Here is a 25,726-nt window from a genome sequence, read left to right as displayed (position 1 = left end):
GGATTTATCCAAATAAATATCTCTAGAAAACAGCTAAAACAAATGCAAATGCAACTACTGCTGTTATTCTAGCTGTAAGTTAGCCTTAGTTGGCTAACAGGAAAGAAAGGGATAAGAACGTTGCCAGCCAGCATGGAAACGGAACATTTAGAACAAATGACTGGGTCGCATCCATAAATACAGAACAAAAGACTCTGTGTCGCTTCTCTACTGTAGCAACCGAACTGATAGAACGAACGACAAGCTGGCTAGATTTGTGTCGGGACTATACCTTGTAGAAGGATGTATTAGTGTGAATAAATTAATTTAAAAAAATAATAATAATGAAAATATGTCAATCATTATTTGAATATGTTGGTAACACATTGTATAAAAGTGATGCCCTCGAAACCGGTGTTTGGAGGATTTAGTGCCACGGTCTGCCTGCCCTCGACTTCGTGGGTTGCTAAGGTTACTGTCCTGGTTAGTGAAACACTCATCTTTCATTATTCCAGGTCTTTAGATGTGGGGATGACATATGTACAATGTAAAGGAACAGGTAATGTAACTATAGAGACATCGTTAAGAAGAGATGACTGACAGTTTGAGATAGAACACTTTCACTCTTCAGTAACTCCAAAATAACAGCATGGTGATGAAACACGTCAGAGAAACGTGGGATTTTCCCACTTTGAGAGAGGTGGGAGAGAGAGAGAAATAGAAAGAAAGAGGCTTTTATCAGTCTTAATATACAAATCTCAAAAAAGTTTAGTTTGAGAGTTTGTTTTGTCTCTAGTGTTACAGCATGTTCAGAAAAGAGAGTGCTGCAATTCCACCTCCCAGCCACTAGAGGGATTACACCTGGAACTCAAACATGTCTGTCTGCTTCTTGGCCAGCTTTGCCACCTCCTGGCGGATGGCCTGGACCAGGGCGGATGTGGAGAGACTGCTGAGGGGGACTCTGTCTCTGGGCTCCCCCGCATCGGGCAGGCTCTGCTGGGACGCGGCGGTGGTCGGGGTGGGGGGTGGCTCCATGGCCTGGCCATAGTGTAGGGGGAGTCTGGGGGAGCTGCCTTGAGGGTAGCGGGGATGAGGGAAGGCCTCCACGTACCCCGGGAGAGCCACCTGGAAGAGATGGTAGGCCAGGTGTCACCAAAACTACCACACAGGGTTTGATACCCACCTAAATGATAGGAAATACAGCTGATGCTTTGTTTTCATTTTTATTTTTCAAATTCAAAAACATATTATCCTTATTGGATCAGTTTGCTGGGTGAAAATTGTCTCTCTTCCACATGTATTACACATATATTCAAATGGCTGAAAACAAGGGAAAATATACACAAGCACACTTGGATGAAACTCACACGATAAAATAAATTAAGAAGTAAAAATTAAAACGGCGATTAAAATATCTGTGACTTTTAAAAATTGACTTTCGATTCAAACCAAGCATTTGAACTCCACTTATGGGTTACTTTAGAATGTGGACATGAGATGTGTCTGACTCTACACACAACTAATAATTGAAATACCCAAAAGAAAAAAAAGAAAAGAGGTGTTCATTTAGGAAATGTGCTCAACTACCCTGGTATTTTGCTGTGTCCACTCAACGCCAGCCATACATTCAGTTCAGCAAATGGTTTCTATATGACACTGGTTCTGCAAAAAGACACTGCGTGAAGACATCTGGTTGAAACAGGCAGACAAACAGGGATACAAAGAACATTCCATACAGAAGAGGAAAGACCAGTGAGGAGAGGGGAGGTCAGATCATGATCAACAACAGATCTGACAGAGGAGGAAAGGCCAGTGAGGAGAGGGGAGGTCACATGGTCAATAACAGATCTGACAGAGGAGGAAAGACCAGTGAGGAGAGGGGAGGTCACATGATCAATAACAGATCTGACAGAGGAGGAAAGGCCAGTGAGGAGAGGGGAGGTCACATGATCAATAACAGATCTGACAGAGGAGGAAAGGCCAGTGAGGAGAGGGGAGGTCACATGGTCAATAACAGATCTGACAGAGGAGGAAAGGCCAGTGAGGAGAGGGGAGGTCACATGGTCAATAACAGATCTGACAGAGGAGGAAAGGCCAGTGAGGAGAGGGGAGGTCACATGGTCAATAACAGATCTGACAGAGGAGGAAAGGCCAGTGAGGAGAGGGGAGGTCACATGGTCAATAACAGATCTGACAGAGGAGGAAAGGCCAGTGAGGAGAGGGACAGAGGTCACATGACAGTCAATAACAGATCTGACAGAGGAGGAAAGGCCAGTGAGGAGAGGGGAGGTCACATGGTCAATAACAGATCTGACAGAGGAGGAAAGGCCAGTGAGGAGAGGGGAGGTCACATGAGGAGAGGGGAGGTCACATGTCAATAACAGATCTGACAGAGGAGGGGGAAATGGAACCCAGTGAGGAGAGGGGAGGTTCATGTTTAACAGACAGAGAGAGACCAGAGAGTATTGTACAATAGAAAATTAGGAACCACATTTTGCTTAGGAGAGGAGGTGGTAGATGAGGAATGAGCGTCACATGGTCAATAACAGATCTGACAGAGGGGGAAAGCAGAGTGAGAAAATGTCTTCATATTCATTGATGAGTCACATTTTGGTGTCTTATAAACATCCAGGAAAACACATTGAGCTCTGTAACTTTCCATTAGTTTACATAACAACTCTAAGACCTGGGGCAGGATTGGGCATTCCCTTGTGTGTGGTGTGGTTGTGGCTCGAGGTAAAACATACCCTTAAGTACAGATTTAGGATCAGAATATTCCACCCCATCCTAACTTTACCATAAGGTAACGTATCTGTTCCAGGATCAGTGCAATTAGCAATTTATGCAATTTATGTTACTCTTCAATAACACAAACCCCAAAGCAAGTCAGGGGGAGGAAAATAGGTTTATTCAAAGAGGCCAAATCATAGATGTTATGCTGAGAGGTAGATGGTCATTCTCCCCTGTCCTCAGTGATTCTCTCCAGTGGTTCTCTCCCCAGAACAAAGGGACAGCATGTAGTTTTATAACCCAGCCCTAGCCTGTGGTTGACCAATTAGAATTCCTTGCAATAAAACTAGCCAATGGCCAAATAACAAGTATCCTATTTCAGAAGACATATTCCTCCCATGTCTCCGAACCATTGAGCAATAATTCCCTATAACAGAAAAAACACTATTTCCCTTCATCATTATTACTCTATTGACTTCTCGTCCTTTTGACCTCTCATCCTCTGTCTCTGTGTTGTGTATTTATCTTTGACCTATTCTTACAGTGGGTAGCTACTTCTACCTACACGGTGAGTGTGGAAAGTAGGGGGGTTCTTACAGAGTCAGCCCACTGGGGGGGCACGTCCTCAGGCTCGGGGGGGTAGGACATCCAGGATGGGCTGTGGTAAGAGGACGGAGGCGTGGAGGCAAAATACTCAGAGTAACCCGACCGCGAGGCTGGGATGGCGTACACCGCTGTGATGGGGTTTCCTGTGGGGGGGTTAGGAGGTCGTTATACAGGGGAAATACTACAATGACAACTACCATTACTAGAAGAATAATCAAGTTGTTCTACAATTGTGAAAAACAACAAAGTTAACCTAAACCTAAATCCTAACCCTAATTCTAACTCCTAACCCAAACCCAAACTCCTTACCCAAACTCCTTACCCAAACTCCTTACCCAAACTCCTTCCCCAAGCCCTAACTCCTAACCTAGACCCCCGCTAGGATAATAAAACATAAATAAAAAAACAGACAAACAGGTTCTGACCTGAGTAGGTGGACATCGGCTGTTCTGCTTTGACTGAGGGGAGTGCTGCTCTGGAGAGGGGGACTGAGGGGAGTGCTGCTCTGGAGAGGGGGACTGAGGGGAGTGCTGCTCTGGAGAGGGGGACTGAGGGGAGTGCTGCTCTGGAGAGGGGGACTGAGGGGAGTGCTGCTCTGGAGACGGGGACTGAGGGGAGTGCTGCTCTGGAGACGGGGACTGAGGGGAGTGCTGCTCTGGAGACGGGGACTGAGGGGAGTGCTGCTCTGGAGAGGGGGACTGAGGGGAGTGCTGCTCTAGAGAGAGAGACATAGGGGGCGCTGCTGTCATTATGCTGGGTCTGCATGTCCGTCATGTAGGTCCCAGACTCTGAGATTCTGGCCGTGGACCCCAGGTCAGGCGACGAGCTGAGTCAGAGAGAGAGATAATGCTCACATCGCAAAATCACATTCACATGCAACACATATTCTTCACCACAAGAGGACAGTGGTGCTCCACATAAGACCCACAGTAACACTGGATTCTCATTGCTATTCATGTCATCTTCCTCTGCACTGATTCTGCTTTCAAATGTGCAGTATACACGACTGAGATCAGTCTGGCCACACTGCATTTCCCTGGTGAATATTACCATGTGAATGTTGGGGAGTTCAGTGATTCATTTTTGGGTGAGAGTGAGGTGTTGCAGCTTTGATTCATTCAGGGGAAAGAATAGTGTTATGGGGCTGTGTGTGTGTGTGTGTGTGTGTGTGTGTGTGTGTGTGAGGTGTGTGTGTGTGTGTGTGTGTGTGTGTGTGTGGTGTGTCCTGGCCAATACCGTCTTAGAGAGGTCCCTGGAGGGGGGAGGTCCAGTGCGAGGGGAATAGGGGGTGGAGGAGAGGTCATAACCATGTCAGGAAGCTGGTTGAACCTAAAGGCCTGGAAGAAGACAAGTCAGGTCACACATGAATAATATACTGTGGGTTGATGTTTTCTGATAGGAGAAAGTGTCTACTTGTTAGGTTTAGTCAGGGGAACCAGTACAGTAGTACATTTTGACCAAACATAACCATTCCCAGATGTTGTATCCTTCCACCCACTCACAGGTTTGGGAGGCTGCACTGATACATGTCTGCTCCGAGCCGGCACCCACTGCAGCCCTTCCCCGGCCACGGGGATGGTTCCCGGGGCACTGGTCAACGTAACAGATAGGGCAGGGGTGGAGGTCCGGGGCTGTAGTGGCACATGGTGGTAACAGTGGTGGGGATGATGGGAGTGGTGGTGGCGTCCGGCTGTGGAGGAGTGTCCCCTGAGGCCAGGCTGAAGGCCTCCTCCAAGAGAGGTGCATCTGCTGGCGTACCTCGTGATGGACGAGGGAGCTCAACGTGGAGGTCTCTGATGACCTTTGACCCCTCTGGGGCAGACATAACCCCCCGTGAGGAATCAGACGATCCACGTTGGTCTCCTCAATCAGCTCCGGTTCAGTCTGAAACACAGAGAAAAAGAGGGGAATTGGTTACACACACACACACACACACACACACACACACACACACACACACACACACACACACACACACACACACACACACACACACACACACACACACACACACACACACACACACACACACACAGCCCAGGAGGTTGGTGGCACCTTAATTTGTGGTAATGACTGGAGCAGAATCAGTGGAATGGTATCAAACACATGAAACACATGGCTCCATTGGCACCAGAGCCATCATTATGAAAATGTCTCCCTCAGCAACCTCCACTGATACACTGTTCACACTTCATTTCTAATTAGTACTATAGAGCTAATACAGTTCTGACCTTTCAGAGTAGAGAGTCATTATATATGCCTCCCAGACCTTTTATCCAAAGCACTTACAGTCATGTGTGCATTTCTTTGGGTGGTCCTGGGATTACCCTGGCAGTAAAACATGCTCTACCAACTGAGCTACAGAACCACGTTGCCTCCCAGACCTATCAGAGTAGTGTCATTGTCTCCCAGACCTTTCAGAGTAGTGTCTCATTGTCTCCCAGACCTTTCAGAGTATTGTCTCATTGTCTCCCAGACCTTTCAGAGTATTGTCTCATTGTCTCCCAGACCTTTCAGAGTAGAGTGTCATTGTCTCCCAGACCTATCAGAGTAGAGTGTCATTGCCTCCCAGACCTATCAGAGTAGTGTCATTGTCTCCCAGACCTATCAGAGTAGTGTCATTGTCTCCCAGACCTATCAGAGTAGTGTCATTGTCTCCCAGACCTTTCAGAGTATTGTCTCATTGTCTCCCAGACCTTTCAGAGTATTGTCTCATTGTCTCCCAGACCTATCAGAGTAGAGTGTCATTGTCTCCCAGACCTATCAGAGTAGAGTGTCATTGTCTCCCAGACCTATCAGAGTAGAGTGTCATTGTCTCCCAGACCTATCAGAGTGTCATTGCCTCCCAGACCTATCAGAGTAGTGTCATTGTATCCCAGACCTATCAGAGTAGAGAGTCATTGTCTCCCAGACCTATCAGAGTAGTGTCATTGTCTCCCAGACCTTTCAGAGTAGAGTGTCATTGTCTCCCAGACCTTTCAGAGTATTGTGTCATTGTCTCCCAGACCTTTCAGAGTAGAGTGTCATTGTCTCCCAGACCTTTCAGAGTAGTGTCTCATTGTCTCCCATACCTTTCAGAGTATTGTGTCATTGTCTCCCAGACCTTTCAGAGTAGAGTGTCATTGTCTCCCAGACCTATCAGAGTAGAGAGTCATTGTCTCCCAGACCTATCAGAGTATTGTGTCATTGCCTCCCAGACCTAACAGAGTAGAGTGTCATTGTCTCCCAGACCTTTCAGAGTAGTGTCATTGCCTCCCAGACCTAACAGAGTAGAGTGTCATTGCCTCCCAGACCTATCAGAGTAGTGTCATTGTATCCCAGACCTATCAGAGTAGTGCCTTTGTCTCCCAGACCTTTCAAATTAGAGTGTCATTGTCTCCCAGACCTATCAGAGTAGACCTCCCAACCTAAATCAACCCTAGAGTGTCATTGTCTCCCAGACCTATCAGAACTGTCATTGTCTCCCAGACCTTCCCCAGAGTAACTGTCATTGTCTCCCAGACCTTTCAGAGTAGAGTGTCATTGCCTCCCAGACCTAACAGAGTAGAGTGTCATTGTCTCCCAGACCTTTCAGAGTAGAGTGTCATTGTCTCCCAGACCTGGTCAGAGTAGGTCATTGTCTCCCAGACCTATCAGAGTGTCATTGCCTCCCAGACCTATCAGAGTAGTGTCATTGTATCCCAGACCTATCAGAGTAGAGTGTCATTGTCTCCCAGACCTATCAGAGGAGTGTCATTGTCTCCCAGACCTTTCAGAGTAGAGTGTCATTGTCTCCCAGACCCTTCAGAGTATTGTGTCATTGTCTCCCAGACCTTTCACTGAGGGAGTGTCATTGTCTCTGAGACCTACTCAGGGGAGAGTCATGCTCTCCCAGACCTATCAGAGTATTGTGTCATTGCCTCCCAGACCTATCGGAGTAGAGTGTCATTGTCTCCCAGACCTATCAGAGTGTCATTGCCTCCCAGACCTATCAGAGTAGAGTGTCATTGTCTCCCAGACCTATCAGAGTAGAGTGTCATTGTCTCCCAGACCTATCAGAGTAGAGTGTCATTGTCTCCCAGACCTATCAGAGTGTCATTGCCTCCCAGACCTATCAGAGTAGTGTCATTGTATCCCAGACCTTTCAGAGTAGAGTGTCATTGTCTCCCAGACCTTTCAGAGTAGAGTGTCATTGTCTCCCAGACCTATCAGAGTAGAGAGTCATTGTCTCCCAGACCTATCAGAGTATTGTGTCATTGCCTCCCAGACCTATCAGAGTAGAGTGTCATTGTCTCCCAGACCTATCAGAGTAGAGTGTCATTGTCTCCCAGACCTATCAGAGTAGAGTGTCATTGTCTCCCAGACCTATCAGAGTAGTGCCTTTGTCTCCCAGACCTTTCAAATTAGAGTGTCATTGTCTCCCAGACCTATCAGAGTAGGGGTGTCATTGTCTCCCAGACCTATCAGAGTAGAGTGTCATTGTCTCCCAGACCTGTCAGAGTAGAGTGTCATTGTCTCCCAGACCTATCAGAGTAGAGTGTCATTGTCTCCCAGACCTTTCAGAGTAGAAAGTGTCATTGCCTCCCAGACCTAACAGAGTAGAGTGTCATTGTCTCCCAGACCTTTCAGAGTAGAGTGTCATTGTCTCCCAGACCTATCAGAGAGAGTGTCATTGTCTCCCAGACCTATCAGAGTGTCATTGCCTCCCAGACCTATCAGAGTAGTGTCATTGTATCCCAGACCTTTCAGGGTAGATGTCATTGTCTCCCAGACCTTTCAGAGTAGAGTGTCATTGTCTCCCAGACCTATCAGAGTAGAACCATTGTCTCCCAGACCTAGTCAGATTTGTGTCATTGCCTCCCAGACCTATTCCCAGATGTCATTGTCTCCCAGACCTATCAGAGTATTGTGTCATTGTCTCCCAGACCTTTCAGAGTAGATGTCATTGTCTCCCAGACCTATCAGGCACCCAGTGTCATTGTCTCCCAGACCTTTCAGAGTAGAGTGTCATTGCCTCCCAGACCTAACAGGGTAGAGTGTCATTGTCTCCCAGACCTTTCAGAGTAGAGTGTCATTGTCTCCCAGACCTATCAGAGTAGAGTGTCATTGTCTCCCAGACCTATCAGAGTAGAGTGTCATTGCCTCCCAGACCTATCAGAGTAGAGAGTCATTGTCTCCCAGACCTATCAGAGTATTGTGTCATTGCCTCCCAGACCTAACAGAGTAGAGTGTCATTGTCTCCCAGACCTTTCAGAGTAGAGTGTCATTGCCTCCCAGACCTAACAGAGTAGAGTGTCATTGTCTCCCAGACCTTTCAGATTAGAGTGTCATTGTCTCCCAGACCTATCAGAGTAGAGTGTCATTGTCTCCCAGACCTATCAGAGTGTCATTGCCTCCCAGACCTATCAGAGTAGTGTCATTGTATCCCAGACCTATCAGAGTAGAGAGTCATTGTCTCCCAGACCTATCAGAGTAGTGTCATTGTCTCCCAGACCTTTCAGAGTAGAGTGTCATTGTCTCCCAGACCTTTCAGAGTATTGTGTCATTGTCTCCCAGACCTTTCAGAGTAGAGTGTCATTGTCTCCCAGACCTATCAGAGTAGAGAGTCATTGTCTCCCAGACCTATCAGAGTATTGTGTCATTGTCTCCCAGACCTTTCAGAGTAGAGTGTCATTGTCTCCCAGACCTTTCAGAGTAGAGTGTCATTGCCTCCCAGACCTAACAGAGTAGAGTGTCATTGTCTCCCAGACCTTTCAGAGTAGAGTGTCATTGTCTCCCAGACCTATCAGAGTAGAGTGGCATTGTCTCCCAGACCTATCAGAGTAGTGTCATTGTCTCCCAGACCTTTCAGAGTAGTGTCATTGTCTCCCAGACCTCATTGTCTCTCCAGACCTTTCAAATTAGAGTGTCATTGTCTCCCAGACCTTTCAGAGTAGTGTCATTGTCTCCCAGACCTTTCAGAGTAGTCTCCCAGACCTTTCAGTCATTGTCTCCCAGACCTAACAGAGTAGAGTGTCATTGTCTCCCAGACCTTTCAGAGTAGAGTGTCATTGTCTCCCAGACCTATCAGAGTAGAGTGTCATTGTCTCCCAGACCTATCAGAGTAGAGTGTCATTGTCTCCCAGACCTTTCAGAGTAGAGTGTCATTGTCTCCCAGACCTATCAGAGTATTGTGTCATTGTCTCCCAGACCTAACAGAGTAGAGTGTCATTGTCTCCCAGACCTTTCAGAGTAGAGTGTCATTGCTCCCAGACCTTTCAGAGTAGAGTGTCATTGTCTCCCAGACCTTTCAGAGTAGAGTGTCATTGTCTCCCAGACCTATCAGAGTAGAGTGTCATTGTCTCCCAGACCTATCAGAGTAGAGTGTCATTGCCTCCCAGACCTATCAGAGTAGTGTCATTGTCTCCCAGACTTATCAGAGTAGAGTGTCATTGTCTCCCAGACCTTTCAAATTGTGTCATTGTCTCCCAGACCTATCAGAGTAGAGTGTCATTGTCTCCCAGACCTTTCAGAGTAGAGTGTCATTGTCTCCCAGACCTATCAGAGTAGAGTGTCATTGTCTCCCAGACCTATCAGAGTATTGTGTCATTGCCTCCCAGACCTATCAGAGTAGTGTCATTGTCTCCCAGACCTTTCAGAGTAGAGTGTCATTGCCTCCCAGACCTAACAGAGTAGAGTGTCATTGTCTCCCAGACCTTTCAGAGTAGAGTGTCATTGTCTCCCAGACCTATCAGAGTAGAGTGTCATTGTCTCCCAGACCTATCAGAGTAGAGTGTCATTGCCTCCCAGACCTATCAGAGTAGAGTGTCATTGTCTCCCAGACCTATCAGAGTATTGTGTCATTGCCTCCCAGACCTAACAGAGTAGAGTGTCATTGTCTCCCAGACCTTTCAGAGTAGAGTGTCATTGCCTCCCAGACCTAACAGAGTAGAGTGTCATTGTCTCCCAGACCTTTCAGAGTAGAGTGTCATTGTCTCCCAGACCTATCAGAGTAGAGTGTCATTGTCTCCCAGACCTATCAGAGTAGAGTGTCATTGTCTCCCAGACCTATCAGAGTAGAGTGTCATTGTCTCCCAGACCTTTCAGAGTAGAGTGTCATTGCCTCCCAGACCTAACAGAGTAGAGTGTCATTGTCTCCCAGACCTTTCAGAGTAGAGTGTCATTGTCTCCCAGACCTATCAGAGTAGAGTGTCATTGTCTCCCAGACCTATCAGAGTGTCATTGCCTCCCAGACCTATCAGAGTAGTGTCATTGTATCCCAGACCTTTCAGAGTAGAGTGTCATTGTCTCCCAGACCTTTCAGAGTAGAGTGTCATTGTCTCCCAGACCTATCAGAGTAGAGTGTCATTGTCTCCCAGACCTATCAGAGTATTGTGTCATTGCCTCCCAGACCTATCGGAGTAGAGTGTCATTGTCTCCCAGACCTATCAGAGTATTGTGTCATTGTCTCCCAGACCTTTCAGAGTAGAGTGTCATTGTCTCCCAGACCTATCAGAGTAGAGTGTCATTGTCTCCCAGACCTTTCAGAGTAGAGTGTCATTGCCTCCCAGACCTAACAGAGTAGAGTGTCATTGTCTCCCAGACCTTTCAGAGTAGAGTGTCATTGTCTCCCAGACCTATCAGAGTAGAGTGTCATTGTCTCCCAGACCTATCAGAGTAGAGTGTCATTGTCTCCCAGACCTTTCAGAGTAGAGTGTCATTGTCTCCCAGACCTATCAGAGTAGAGTGTCATTGTCTCCCAGACCTATCAGAGTAGAGAGTCATTGTCTCCCAGACCTATCAGAGTATTGTGTCATTGTCTCCCAGACCTATCAGAGTAGAGTGTCATTGTCTCCCAGACCTTTCAGAGTAGAGTGTCATTGTCTCCCAGACCTTTCAAATTAGAGTGTCATTGTCTCCCAGACCTATCGGAGTAGAGTGTCATTGTCTCCCAGACCTATCAGAGTAGAGTGTCATTGTCTCCCAGACCTTTCAGAGTAGAGTGTCATTGTCTCCCAGACCTATCAGAGTAGAGTGTCATTGTCTCCCAGACCTTTCAGAGTAGAGTGTCATTGCCTCCCAGACCTAACAGAGTAGAGTGTCATTGTCTCCCAGACCTTTCAGAGTAGAGTGTCATTGTCTCCCAGACCTATCAGAGTAGAGTGTCATTGTCTCCCAGACCTATCAGAGTAGAGTGTCATTGCCTCCCAGACCTATCAGAGTAGTGTCATTGTATCCCAGACCTATCAGAGTAGTGCCTTTGTCTCCCAGACCTTTCAAATTAGAGTGTCATTGTCTCCCAGACCTATCAGAGTAGAGTGTCATTGTTTCCCAGACCTCTCAGAGTAGAGTGTCATTGTCTCCCAGACCTATCAGGGTAGTGTCATAGTCTCCCAGACCTATCAGAGTAGAGTGTCATTGTCTCCCAGACCTATCAGAGTAGTGTCATTGTCTCCCAGACATTTCAGAGTAGAGTGTCATTGTCTCCCAGACCTATCAGAGTAGTGTCATTGTCTCCCAGACCTATCAGAGTAGAGAGTCATTGTCTCCCAGACCTTTCAGAGTATTGTGTCATTGTCTCCCAGACCTTTCAGAGTAGAGTGTCATTGTCTCCCAGACCTATCAGAGTAGAGTGTCATTGCCTCCCAGACCTAACAGAGTAGAGTGTCATTGTCTCCCAGACCTTTCAGAGTAGAGTGTCATTGTCTCCCAGACCTATCAGAGTAGAGTGCCATTGTCTCCCAGACCTATCAGAGTAGAGTGTCATTGTCTCCCAGACCTATCAGACTAGAGTGTCATTGTCTCCCAGACCTATCAGAGTAGAGTGTCATTGTCTCCCAGACCTATCAGAGTAGTGGCATTGTCTCCCAGACCTTTCAGAGTAGAGTGTCATTGTCTCCCAGACCTATCAGAGTAGAGTGTCATTGTCTCCCAGACCTATCAGAGTAGTGTCATTGTCTCCCAGACCTTTCAGAGTAGAGTGTCATTGTCTCCCATACCTATCAGAGTAGAGCGTAATTTTAGTGCTCTCTGAGGCTCAATTAAAAACTCTTCATTTACTTTATTAGCACCCTGCAAACTGGTGATGCTGCCCCGGTTTAGGGAGACATGTCCTTTACACAGAAACACACCACAACCCCAAAGACACTCGTGCCAAGTACTTTCTCTTTACAGCACTGAAGGACTATCCCACAATGCATTTGCAAGCCCCCCATTTCATGATTTACGAGCACAGTGCTACAACGGCAAATGAACAGTCCCCTGATAGCTTGGTGGAATGCCACTGACTCAACCAGAGATGGTCAGATGAGAAAGTGACTTTAACGATTCAGGAAGCTGTACTAGTGACTCATCCTGGCTGTGCGTTGTTGTTGACAAGATGCTGACTAAATTAGCCAGAGCTGCTTGATGGTACACTGTAGTCCTGTAATATCTCACATGAATAGGTGTTCAGTATTCCTCCAGTGGAACTGCTCTCTCTCTGGTTGGTCTCTGCAGGGTAGAGTGCTACCAGGACAGTTTTGTACGGAGTGTGAGTTGCGTTTCTGTTTATCTCTCCATCTCCTCCTTCCCTCTCCTTGTCCCGCCCCCCGTAGATTCATTGTGGCGATAAACAATCCGGCAAATCACTGTAGAAGTAATTAAGCACTGCGGTAAACTACTGGAGGTCTGTGTGTTAGCCTACTGTTATCTCTCTCTCTCTCAATTCAATTCAATTCAATTCAAGGGCTTTATTGGCATGGGAAGCATGTGTTAACATTGCCAAAGCAAGTGAGGTAGTCAACATACAAAGTGAATATATAAATATATATATATATATATATATATATATATATATATATATATATATATATATCTCTCTCTATCTCTCTCTCTCTCTCTCTCTCTCTCTCTCTCTCTCTTCTCTCTCTCTCTCTCTCTCTCTCTCTCTCTCTCTCTCTCTCTCTCTCTCACTCTCTCTCACTCCCGTTCTGTGCTCGCTCTGCTCTCTCTATATCCTCACCACCTCTCCCCTCCTTGCTTTCTCCCTCCAGCCTCTCTCTTCCTCCATCCCACTCTCTCTCAGGGTGATAAATGAGTTGGATCTGAGGTGCCCTACTTCCTGTGCGAATGGAAGGCAGCAGCCACAGGAGACCTGGCGCAGCCGCCTCATAAATCAGTTCCCGAGCAACACGGACAGGCGGAGACGTGGATCCGCAGTGATATGGCCCGCAGAGCAAGCGTTCCCACTGTTCCGCAGTGATATGGCCTGCAGAGCAAGCGTTCCCACTGTTCCACAGTGATATGGCCCGCAGAGCAAGCGTTCCCACTGATCCACAGTGATATGGCCCGCAGAGCAAGCGTTCCCACTGATCCACAGTGATATGGCCCGCAGAGCAAGCGTTCCCACTGATCCACAGTGATATGGCCCGCAGAGCAAGCGTTCCCACTGTTCCACAGTGATATGGCCCGCAGAGCAAGCGTTCCCACTGTTCCGCAGTGATATGGCCCGCAGAGCAAGTGTTCCCACTGTTCCACAGTGATATGGCCCGCAGAGCAAGCGTTCCCACTGTTCCGCAGTGATATGGCCCGTAGAGCAAGCGTTCCCACTGATCCACAGTGATATGGCCCGCAGAGCAAGCGTTCCCAATGTTCCGCAGTGATATGGCCCGCAGAGCAAGCGTTCCCACTGATCCACAGTGATATGGCCCGCAGAGCAGCGTTCCCACTGTTCCGCAGTGATATGGCCCGCAGAGCAAGCGTTCCCACTGTTCCGCAGTGATATGGCCCGCAGAGCAAGCGTTCCCACTGATCCACAGTGATATGGCCCGCAGAGCAAGCGTTCCCACTGTTCCGCAGTGATATGGCCCGCAGAGCAAGCGTTCCCACTGTTCCGCAGTGATATGGCCCGCAGAGCAAGCGTTCCCACTGTTCCACAGTGATATGGCCCGCAGAGCAAGCGTTCCCACTGTTCCGCAGTGATATGGCCCGCAGAGCAAGCGCTCCCACTGATCCACAGTGATATGGCCCGCAGAGCAAGTGTTCCCACTGTTCCGCAGTGATATGGCCCGCAGAGCAAGCGTTCCCACTGTTCCGCAGTGATATGGCCCGCAGAGCAAGCGCTCCCACTGATCCGCAGTGATATGGCCCGCAGAGCAAGCGTTCCCACTGTTCCGCAGTGATATGGCCCGCAGAGCAAGCGTTCCCACTGATCCACAGTGATATGGCCCGTAGAGCAAGCATTCCCACTGATCCACAGTGATATGGCCCGCAGAGCAAGCGTTCCCACTGATCCACAGTGATATGGCCCGCAGAGCAAGCGTACCCACTGTTCCGCAGTGATATGGCCCGCAGAGCAAGCGTTCCCACTGTAATCAATAGAGCCAGTCCTTCTGCAAGGAGCTGACCGAACACTCTAGCACCAGATTTTTTGCAGGTTGACACGGTTGTTACGGTTACTGCAGGGAGGCTATGTTTCACTCCCACGGGAGGTAGAGAAGGGGCAGAACAGTGGAGGCAGGAGGTGGAGTATGACAGGGAGCAGAACAGTGGAGGGAGGACATAGAGGAAGACAGGGAGCAGAACAATGGAGGGAGGACATAGAGGAAGACAGGGAGCAGAACAGTGGAGGGAGGACATAGAGGAAGACAGGGAGCAGAACAGTGGAGGGAGGACATAGAGGAAGACAGGGAGCAGAACAGTGGAGGGAGGACATAGAGGAAGACAGGGAGCAGAACAATGGAGGGAGGACATAGAGGAAGACAGGGAGCAGAACAGTGGAGGGAGGACATAGAGGAAGACAGGGAGCAGAACAATGGAGGGAGGAGAGGAAGACAGGGAGCAGAACAGTGGAGGGAGGACATAGAGGAAGACAGGGAGCAGAACAGTGGAGGGAGGACATAGAGGAAGACAGGGAGCAGAACAGTGGAGGGAGGACATAGAGGAAGACAGGGAGCAGAACAGTGGAGGGAGGACATAGAGGAAGACAGGGAGCAGAACAATGGAGGGAGGACATAGAGGAAGACAGGGAGCAGAACAGTGGAGGGAGGACATAGAGGAAGACAGGGAGCAGAACAATGGAGGGAGGACATAGAGGAAGACAGGGAGCAGAACAGTGGAGGGAGGACATAGAGGAAGACAGGGAGCAGAACAGTGGAGGGAGGACATAGAGGAAGACAGGGAGCAGAACAGTGGAGGGAGGACATAGAGGAAGACAGGGAGCAGAACAGTGGAGGGAGGAGGTGGAGGAAGACAGGGAGCAGAACAGTGGAGGGAGGACATGGAGGAAGACAGGGAGCAGAACAGTGGAGGGAGGAGGTGGAGGAAGACAGGGAGCAGAACAGTGGAGGGAGGACATGGAGGAAGACAGGGAGCAGAACAGTGGAGGGAGGACATAGAGGAAGACAGGGAGCAGAACAGTGGAGGGAGGAGGTGGAGGAAGACAGGGAGCAGAACAGTGGAGGGAGGAGGTGGAGGAAGACAGGGAGCAGAACAGTGGAGGGAGGACATAGAGGAAGACAGGGAGCGGAACAGTGGAGGGAGGACATAGAGGAAGACAGGGAGCAGAACAGTGGAGGGAGGAGGTGGAGGAAGACAGGGAGCAGAACAGTGGAGGGAGGACATAGAGGAAGACAGGGAGCAGAACAGTGGAGGGAGGACATAGAGGAAGACAGGGAGCAGAACAGTGGAGGGAGGACATAGAGGAAGACAGGGAGCAGAACAGTGGAGGGAGGACATAGAGGAAGACAGGGAGCAGAACAGTGGAGGGAGGACATAGAGGAAGACAGGGAGCAGAACAGTGGAGGGAGGAGGTGGAGGAAGACAGGGAGCAGAACAGTGGAGGGAGGAGGTGGAGGGAAGACAGGGAGCAGAACAGTGGAGGGAGGACATAGAGGAAGACAGGGAGCAGAACAGTGGAGGGAGGACATGGAGGAAGACAGGGAGCAGAACAGTGGAGGGAGGAGGTGGAGGAAGACAGGGAGCAGAACAGTGGAGGGAGGACATAGAGGAAGACAGGGAGCAGAACAGTGGAGGGAGGAGGTGGAGGAAGACAGGGAGCAGAACAGTGGAGGGAGGACAGGAAGACAGGGAGCAGAACAGTGGAGGGAGGACATAGTGGAGAAGACAGGGAGCAGAACAGTGGAGGGAGGACATAGAGGAAGACAGGGAGCAGAACAGTGGAGGGAGGACATAGAGGAAGACAGGGAGCAGAACAGTGGAGGGAGGAGGTGGAGGAAGACAGGGAGCAGAACAGTGGAGGGAGGAGGTGGAGGAAGACAGGGAGCAGAACAGTGGAGGGAGGACATAGAGGAAGACAGGGAGCAGAACAGTGGAGGGAGGACATGGAGGAAGACAGGGAGCAGAACAGTGGAGGGAGGACATAGAGGAAGACAGGGAGCAGAACAGTGGAGGGAGGACATAGAGGAAGACAGGGAGCAGAACAGTGGAGGGAGGAGGTGGAGGAAGACAGGGAGCAGAACAGTGGAGGGAGGACATAGAGGAAGACAGGGAGCAGAACAGTGGAGGGAGGAGGTGGAGGAAGACAGGGAGCAGAACAGTGGAGGGAGGAGGTGGAGGAAGACAGGGAGCAGAACAGTGGAGGGAGGAGGTGGAGGAAGACAGGGAGCAGAACAGTGGAGGGAGGACATAGAGGAAGACAGGGAGCAGAACAATGGAGGGAGGAGGTGGAGGAAGACAGGGAGCAGAACAGTGGAGGGAGGACATAGAGGAAGACAGGGAGCAGAACAGTGGAGGGAGGAGGTGGAGGAAGACAGGGAGCAGAACAGTGGAGGGAGGACGTGGAGGAAGACAGGGAGCAGAACAGTGGAGGGAGGAGGTGGAGGAAGACAGGGAGCAGAACAGTGGAGGGAGGACATAGAGGAAGACAGGGAGCAGAACAGTGGAGGGAGGAGGTGGAGGAAGACAGGGAGCAGAACAGTGGAGGGAGGAGGTGGAGGAAGACAGGGAGCAGAACAGTGGAGGGAGGACATAGAGGAAGACAGGGAGCAGAACAGTGGAGGGAGGACATAGAGGAAGACAGGGAGCAGAACAGTGGAGGGAGGACATAGAGGAAGACAGGGAGCAGAACAGTGGAGGGAGGACGTGGAGGAAGACAGGGAGCAGAACAGTGGAGGGAGGAGGTGGAGGAAGACAGGGAGCAGAACAGTGGAGGGAGGACATAGAGGAAGACAGGGAGCAGAACAGTGGAGGGAGGAGGTGGAGGAAGACAGGGAGCAGAACAGTGGAGGGAGGACATAGAGAAAGACAGGGAGCAGAACAGTGGAGGGAGGACATAGAGGAAGACAGGGAGCAGAACAGTGGAGGGAGGAGGTGGAGGAAGACAGGGAGCAGAACAGTGGAGGGAGGAGGTGGAGGAAGACAGGGAGCAGAACAGTGGAGGGAGGAGGTGGAGGAAGACAGGGAGCAGAACAGTGGAGGGAGGACATAGAGGAAGACAGGGAGCAGAACAGTGGAGGGAGGAGGTGGAGGAAGACAGGGAGCAGAACAGTGGAGGGAGGACGTAGAGGAAGACAGGGAGCAGAACAGTGGAGGGAGGACATAGAGGAAGACAGGGAGCAGAACAGTGGAGGGAGGACATAGAGGAAGACAGGGAGCAGAACAATGGAGGGAGGACATAGAGGAAGACAGGGAGCAGAACAATGGAGGGAGGACATAGAGGAAGACAGGGAGCAGAACAATGGAGGGAGGACATAGAGGAAGACAGGGAGCAGAACAGTGGAGGGAGGACATAGAGGAAGACAGGGAGCAGAACAATGGAGGGAGGACATAGAGGAAGACAGGGAGCAGAACAGTGGAGGGAGGACATAGAGGAAGACAGGGAGCAGAACAATGGAGGGAGGACATAGAGGAAGACAGGGAGCAGAACAATGGAGGGAGGACATAGAGGAAGACAGGGAGCAGAACAGTGGAGGGAGGACATAGAGGAAGACAGGGAGCAGAACAGTGGAGGGAGGACATAGAGGAAGACAGGGAGCAGAACAGTGGAGGGAGGAGGTGGAGGAAGACAGGGAGCAGAACAATGGAGGGAGGACATAGAGGAAGACAGGGAGCAGAACAGTGGAGGGAGGACATAGAGGAAGACAGGGAGCAGAACAATGGAGGGAGGAGGTGGAGGAAGACAGGGAGCAGAACAGTGGAGGGAGGAGGTGGAGGAAGACAGGGAGCAGAACAGTGGAGGGAGGAGGTGGAGGAAGACAGGGAGCAGAACAGTGGAGGGAGGAGGTGGAGGAAGACAGGGAGCAGAACAATGGAGGAGGAGAGAGGAAGACAGGGAGCAGAACAGTGGAGGGAGGACATAGAGGGAAGACAGGGAGCAGAACAGTGGAGGGAGGACATAGAGGAAGACAGGGGAGCAGAACAGTGGAGGGAGGACATAGAGGAAGACAGGGAGCAGAACAGTGGAGGGAGGACATGGAGGAAGACAGGGAGCAGAACAGTGGAGGGAGGAGGTGGAGGAAGACAGGGAGCAGAACAGTGGAGGGAGGAGGTGGAGGAAGACAGGGAGCAGAACAGTGGAGGGAGGACATAGAGGAAGACAGGAGCAGAACAGTGGAGGGAGGACATAGAGGAAGACAGGGAGCAGAACAGTGGAGGGAGGAGGTGGAGGAAGACAGGGAGCAGAACAGTGGAGGGAGGAGGTGGAGGAAGACAGGGAGCAGAACAGTGGAGGGAGGACATAGAGGAAGACAGGGAGCAGAACAGTGGAGGGAGGAGGTGGAGGAAGACAGGGAGCAGAACAGTGGAGGGAGGACATAGAGGAAGACAGGGAGCAGAACAGTGGAGGGGAGGAGGAGGAAGACAGGGAGCAGAACAATGGAGGGAGGACATAGAGGAAGACAGGGAGCAGAACAGTGGAGGGAGGAGGTGGAGGAAGACAGGGAGCAGAACAGTGGAGGGAGGAGGTGGAGGAAGACAGGGAGCAGAACAGTGGAGGGAGGACATAGAGGAAGACAGGGAGCAGAACAGTGGAGGGAGGAGGTGGAGGAAGACAGGGAGCAGAACAGTGGAGGGAGGACATAGAGGAAGACAGGGCAGAACAGTGGAGGGAGGAGGTGGAGGAAGACAGGGAGCAGAACAGTGGAGGGAGGACATAGAGGAAGACAGGGAGCAGAACAGTGGAGGGAGGAGGTGGAGGAAGACAGGGAGCAGAACAGTGGAGGGAGGACATAGAGGAAGACAGGGAGCAGAACAGTGGAGGGAGGACATAGAGGAAGACAGGGAGCAGAACAGTGGAGGGAGGACATAGGAAGACAGGGAGCAGAACAGTGGAGGGAGGAGGTGGAGGAAGACAGGGAGCAGAACAGTGGAGGGAGGACATAGAGGAAGACAGGGAGCAGAACAGTGGAGGGAGGAGGTGGAGGAAGACAGGGAGGAACAGTGGAGGGAGGACATAGAGGAAGACAGGGAGCAGAACAGTGGAGGGAGGACATGGGGAAGACAGGGAGCAGAACAATGGAGGGAGGAGGTGGAGGAAGACAGGGAGCAGAACAGTGGAGGGAGGACATAGAGGAAGACAGGGAGCAGAACAGTGGAGGGAGGACATAGACAGGGAGCAGAACAGTGGAGGGAGGACATAGAGGAAGACAGGGAGCAGAACAATGGAGGGAGGAGGTGGAGGAAGACAGGGAGCAGAACAGTGGAGGGAGGACATAGGAGGGAGCAGAACAGTGGAGGGAGGACATAGAGGAAGACAGGGAGCAGAACAGTGGAGGGAGGAGGTGGAGGAAGACAGGGAGCAGAACAGTGGAGGGAGGAGGTGGAGGAAGACAGGGAGCAGAACAGTGGAGGGAGGAGGTGGAGGAAGACAGGGAGCAGAACAGTGGAGGGAGGACTAGAGGAAGAGAAGTATGAAGACAGGTTGCTTGGGAGGAAATGATGCTTCTCTATGTAGAGGATATTGACAATAGACTCAAAGAGTCCAACTGTCTGTGGTAAATGTGATACATATTCTATTAGCTGTAATATGTGGTTATTGTTAAAACCAATGTCTGAGATGATTAGATAAAGTAAATGAGAGAAAGACACTATGCTGTTCTGTTTGTAAAGTAGGAGCTTACTGTAAAACTACCTCGTTCTCTTTGTGGTGTTTGTTAAGTAGTGATCTGAAACATGACTGCAGGGAGCTGCTCTTTAGCAGCAACAGTATCACACCACAGTATCACAGGAGAGGAGAGGAGAGGAGAGGAGAGGAGAGGAGAGGAGAGGAGAGGAGAGAGAGAGGAGAGGAGAGGAGAGGAGAGGAGAGGAGAGGAGAGGAGAGGAGAGGAACATGTCTGAAAGGTAAACCACAACTATAAAGAACACCTTATGAATCTACCACTATCAACCATTAAGCAACTCCACCACTGCAGTCTGATGTGCTTAACTTCAACCACACCTGTATGTGGACAGTCCAGTTCCTATCTGAGACTTTGACCCCTGGAGACCTCTATTAGGGGTGCATTCAGGATTGCAATATGTTGTGATGTTGAATGGAACTCACCTCTACACCTTAAGAAAACTGCCTTGACTGCAACAGTACCCTGCCAGAGGTTCTACAAACAGACAGTTCACTACCCAGTGATGTGTCTGTTGTGAAACATGCAGCACCATACAACACATTTGGAGCGTGCAGGTACATATGTTTGTTTGTTTGTTTGCAACAGGAAGCTGTTGTCTCCAGTCACCTGGGGATGTTAGCTATGTTTGGATAGTAAATGACCTGTAAGATGAGTGGTTTTAACGACTGTTGACATGTAAGCTACAGAGACAGTGGCAGGAAAAAGGATTTGCCCCCTTTTACATTTTCTCTATTTTTGCATATTTTTGATACTGAATGTTGTCAGATCTTCAGCAAAAAACTAATGTTCGATAAAGGGAACCTGAGTTTACAAATAACAAAATAAACATAGTTGCATGCAGGACTGCTTTAACTCAGCAACATTTGTGGGTTTCAAGTCCAAGAGAAAATTCGTAAGGGGCAATAGTTTTCACAAGCCTGTATCTGGCACAGTCCTGGGTTCAAATACTATTTGAAATCATTTCAAATACTTTAGCTGGCTGACACAATGGAATCAATAACATTGTTTCAAACCCAATCCATCTGCCATTCCAACCTCGCCCATCTGCCATTCTAAACCCCACCCATCTGCCATTCCAACCCTTCCCATCTGCCATTCCAAACCTCTCCCATCTGCCATTCCAAACCCTGCCCATCTGCCATTCCAAACCTCTCCCATCTGCCATTCCAAACCCTGCCCATCTGCCATTCCAACCTCACCCATCTGCCATTCCAACCCCACCCATCTGCAATTCCTTACCTCACCGATCTGCCATTCCAAACTCCTCCCATCTGCCATTCCAACCCCACCCATCTGCAATTCCAAACCCCAACCTTCTGCAATTCCTTACCTCACCCATCTGCCATTCCAACCCCACCCATCTGCCATTCCAACCCTCACCCATCTGCCATTCCAAACCCTCCCATCTGCCATTCCAACCCCACCCATCTGCATTCCAAACCCCAACCTTCTGCAATTCCTTACCTCACCCATCTGCCATTCCAACCCCACCCATCTGCCATTCCAAACCTCACCCATCTGCCATTCCAAACCTCACCCATCTGCCATTCCAACCCCACCCATCTGCCATTCCAAACCTCACCCATCTGCCATTCCAACCCCACCCATCTGCAATTCCAACCCCAACCTTCTGCAATTCCTTACCCCACCGATCTGCCATTCCAAACTCCTCCCATCTGCCATTCCAAACTCCACCCATCTGCCATTCCAACCCCACCCATCTGCAATTCCTTACCTCACCCATCTGCCATTCCAACCCCACCCATCTGCCATTCCAAACTCCTCCCATCTGCCATTCCAAACTCCTCCCATCTGCCATTCCAACCCCACCCATCTGCCATTCCAACCTCCTCCCATCTGCCATTCCAACCCCACCCATCTGCCATTCCAAACCCCACCCATCTGCCATTCCAAACTCCTCCCATCTGCCATTCCAACCTCCACCCATCTGCCATTCCAACCATCTGCCATTCCAAACTCCTCCCATCTGCCATTCCAACCCCACCCATCTGCCATTCCAAACCCCCTCCCATCTGCCATTCCAAACTCCTCCCATCTGCCATTCCAACCTCACCCATCTGCCATTCCAAACCTCCCATCTGCCATTCCAACCCCACCCATCTGCAATTCCAACCCTCCCACCCCCCATCTGCCATTCCAACCCCACCCATCTGCCATTCCAACCCCACCCATCTGCCATTCCAAACTCCTCCCATCTGCCATTCCAACCCCACCCATCTGCAATTCCAAACCCCAACCTTCTGCAATTCCTTACCTCACCCATCTGCCATTCCAACCCCACCCATCTGCCATTCCAAACTCCTCCCATCTGCCATTCCAAACTCCTCCCATCTGCCATTCCAACCCCACCCATCTGCAATTCCTTACCTCACCCATCTGCCATTCCAACCCCACCCATCTGCCATTCCAAACTCCTCCCATCTGCCATTCCAAACTCCTCCCATCTGCCATTCCAACCCCACCCATCTGCAATTCCTTACCTCACCCATCTGCCATTCCAACCCCACCCATCTGCCATTCCAAACTCCTCCCATCTGCCATTCCAAACTCCTCCCATCTGCCATTCCAACCCCACCCATCTGCAATTCCTTACCCATCTGCCATTCCAAACCCATCTGCCATTTCAACCCCACCCATCTGCCATTCCAAACCCCACCCATCTGCCATTCCAAACTCCTCCCATCTGCCATTCCAACCCCACCCATCTGCCATTCCAAACCCCTCCCCATCTGCCATTCCAAACTCCTCCCATCTGCCATTCCAACCCCACCCATCTGCCATTCCAAACTCCTCCCATCTGCCATTCCAAACTCCCCCATCTGCCATTCCAACCACACCCATCTGCAATTCCTTACCTCACCGATCTGCCATTCCAACCCCACCCATCTGCAATTCCTTACCTCACCCATCTGCCATTCCAACCCCACCCATCTGCAATTCCTTACCTCACCGATCTGCCATTCCAAACTCCTCCCATCTGCCATTCCAACCCCACCCATCTGCAATTCCAAACCCCAACCTTCTGCAATTCCTTACCTCACCCATCTGCCATTCCAACCCCACCCATCTGCCATTCCAAACCCCACCCATCTGCCATTCCAAACCTCACCCATCTGCCATTCCAAACCTCACCCATCTGCCATTCCAAACCTCACCCATCTGCCATTCCAACCCCACCCATCTGCCATTCCAAACCTCACCCATCTGCCATTCCAACCCCACCCATCTGCAATTCCTTACCTCACCGATCTGCCATTCCAAACTCCTCCCATCTGCCATTCCGAACTCCTCCCATCTGCCATTCCAAACTCCTCCCATCTGCCACTCCAAACCCATCATGCTAGAGCAAATGCTCAAAGTAACTGAAAGATTTGAAATAGTGTTTGAACCCCAGTCTGCTTCTGAGACCCAGAACACCAGTTCAGATAGGGCCAGTGGGAAAGGACCAGGGTCAGGACCAGGGTCAGGACCAGGGTAAGGACCAGGGTCAGGACCAGGGTCAGGACCAGGGTCAGGACCAGGGTCAGGACCAGGGTCAGGACCAGGGTCAGGACCAGGGTCAGGACCAGGGTCAGGACCAGGGTCAGGACCAGGGTCAGGACCAGGGTCAGGACCAGGGTAAGGACCAGGGTCGGGACCAGGGTCGGGACCAGGGTCGGGACCAGGGTCGGGACCAGGGTCAGGACCAGGGTAAGGACCAGGGTAAGGACCAGGGTCAGGACCAGGGTAAGGACCAGGGTCAGGACCAGGGTCAGGACCAGGGTCAGGACCAGGGTCAGGGGAGTGGGACTCACGTCATAGCCACTGTTCCTGATGCCTCTCCTGGGTCTCTCCCTCATAACCAGCAGGTCCATCTCTGTTCCTCCGGTACTCGGGCTGTTCAGGCTCTGCCTGCTCCGATAGGTCCGCTGCCTCACCTGAGAGTGTCTGCCAATCACAGAGTGTTACAGAGCTCAAATCAATCAGCCAATAAGAAGAGGAATGTGTTAATCAAATGAGTGCAACAAACCGCCTTAGACAATACAGTTAACTAGGAGAAACTCCTGGTTTCATTATCATCGTCGTGGTCATCGTCTTCTTCGCCATCAACCTCACCATCATCAGCAGCAACAATGTCATCATGAATCAATTCAATATTATATTCTATAGGCCTTTCCAGCCACACTACCGTTCAACAGTCTGGGGTCACTTAGAAATGTCCTTGTTTTGAAAGGAAAGCACATTTTTCGTTCCATTAAAATAACATCAAATTGATCAGAAATACAGTGTAGACATGGTTAATGTTGTAAATGACTATTACGGCAGATTTTTTATGGAATATCTACATAATATCTACATAGGCCCATTATCAGCAACCATCACTCCTGTGTTCCAATGGCACATTGTGTTAGCTAATCCAAGTTTATCATTTTAAAAGGCTAATTAATCATTAGAAACCCCTTTTGCAATTATGTTGTTGTTAACTGTTGTTCTGATTAAAGAAGCAATAAAACTGGCCTTCTTTAGACTAGTTGAGTATCTAGTTGAGTATCTGGAGCGTCAGCATTTGTGGGTTCGATTACAGGCTCAAAATGGCCAGAAACAAATAACTTTCTTCTGAAACTCGTCAGTCTATTCTTGTTCTGAAAAATGAAGGCTATTCCATGCGAGAAATTGCCAAGAAACTGATACAACTCATACAACGCTGTGTACTACTCCCTTCACAGAACAGTGCAAACTGGCTCTAACCAGAATAGAAAGAGGAGTGGGAGGCCCCGGTGCACAACTGAGCAAGACGACAAGTTCATTAGATTGTCTAGTTTGAGAAACAGACGCCTCACACGTCCTCAACTGGCAGCTTCATTAAATAGTACCCACAAAACACCAGTCTCAACGTCAACAGTGAAGAGGTGACTCTGGGATGCTGGCCTTCTAGGCAGAGTTGCAAAGGAAATAAACATATCTCAGACTGGCCAATAAAACGAAAAGATTAAGATGGTCAAAAGAACACAGACACTAGACAGAGGAATATTGGAGAAAAAAAAGTGTTATGGACAGACGAATCTAAGTTTGAGTTGTTCAGATCACAAAGAAGAATATTCGAGAGACGTAGAAAAAATGAAAGGATGCTGGAGGCAATGTGATGGTCTGGGGGTGTTTTGGTGCTGATAAAGTGGGAGATCTGTTCAGGGTTAAAGGGTTCTTGAAGAAGGAATGGTATATCATTCCATTTTGCAACTCCATGCCATACCCTGTGGACGGTGCTTAATTGGAGCCAATTTCCTCCTACAACAGGACAATGACCTAAAGCACAGGTCCAAACTATGCAAGAACTATTTAGGGAAGAAGCCCTTGTCAACATCTTGACTATATTTCCTATTCATTTTGCAACT

The 25,726-nt window shown here is 49.9% G+C and overlaps 1 protein-coding gene across 1 annotated transcript; it reads right to left on the bottom strand.

The window, feature by feature from the left end:
- Positions 1-203: 203 nt before the first annotated feature.
- LOC118382048 (uncharacterized) lies at positions 204-24,208 on the bottom strand. Its single transcript, XM_052505601.1, has 7 exons — positions 23,744-24,208; positions 5,074-5,199; positions 4,818-4,946; positions 4,552-4,652; positions 3,741-4,141; positions 3,307-3,458; positions 204-1,104 (listed from the first exon to the last, which is right to left on the bottom strand). The coding sequence occupies exons 1-7, from the start codon at positions 24,206-24,208 to the stop codon at positions 835-837; spliced, it is 1,644 nt and encodes a 547-aa protein (XP_052361561.1). The 3' UTR covers positions 204-834.
- Between the last annotated feature and the right edge of the window lie 1,518 nt (positions 24,209-25,726).

This window comes from Oncorhynchus keta, unplaced genomic scaffold, assembly GCF_023373465.1.
Source record: "Oncorhynchus keta strain PuntledgeMale-10-30-2019 unplaced genomic scaffold, Oket_V2 Un_contig_2432_pilon_pilon, whole genome shotgun sequence".
Taxonomy (NCBI): Eukaryota; Metazoa; Chordata; class Actinopteri; order Salmoniformes; family Salmonidae; genus Oncorhynchus; species Oncorhynchus keta.
The sequence above is the reverse complement of the archived record's forward strand: the minus strand, read 5'-3'. Positions and strand labels throughout refer to the sequence as shown.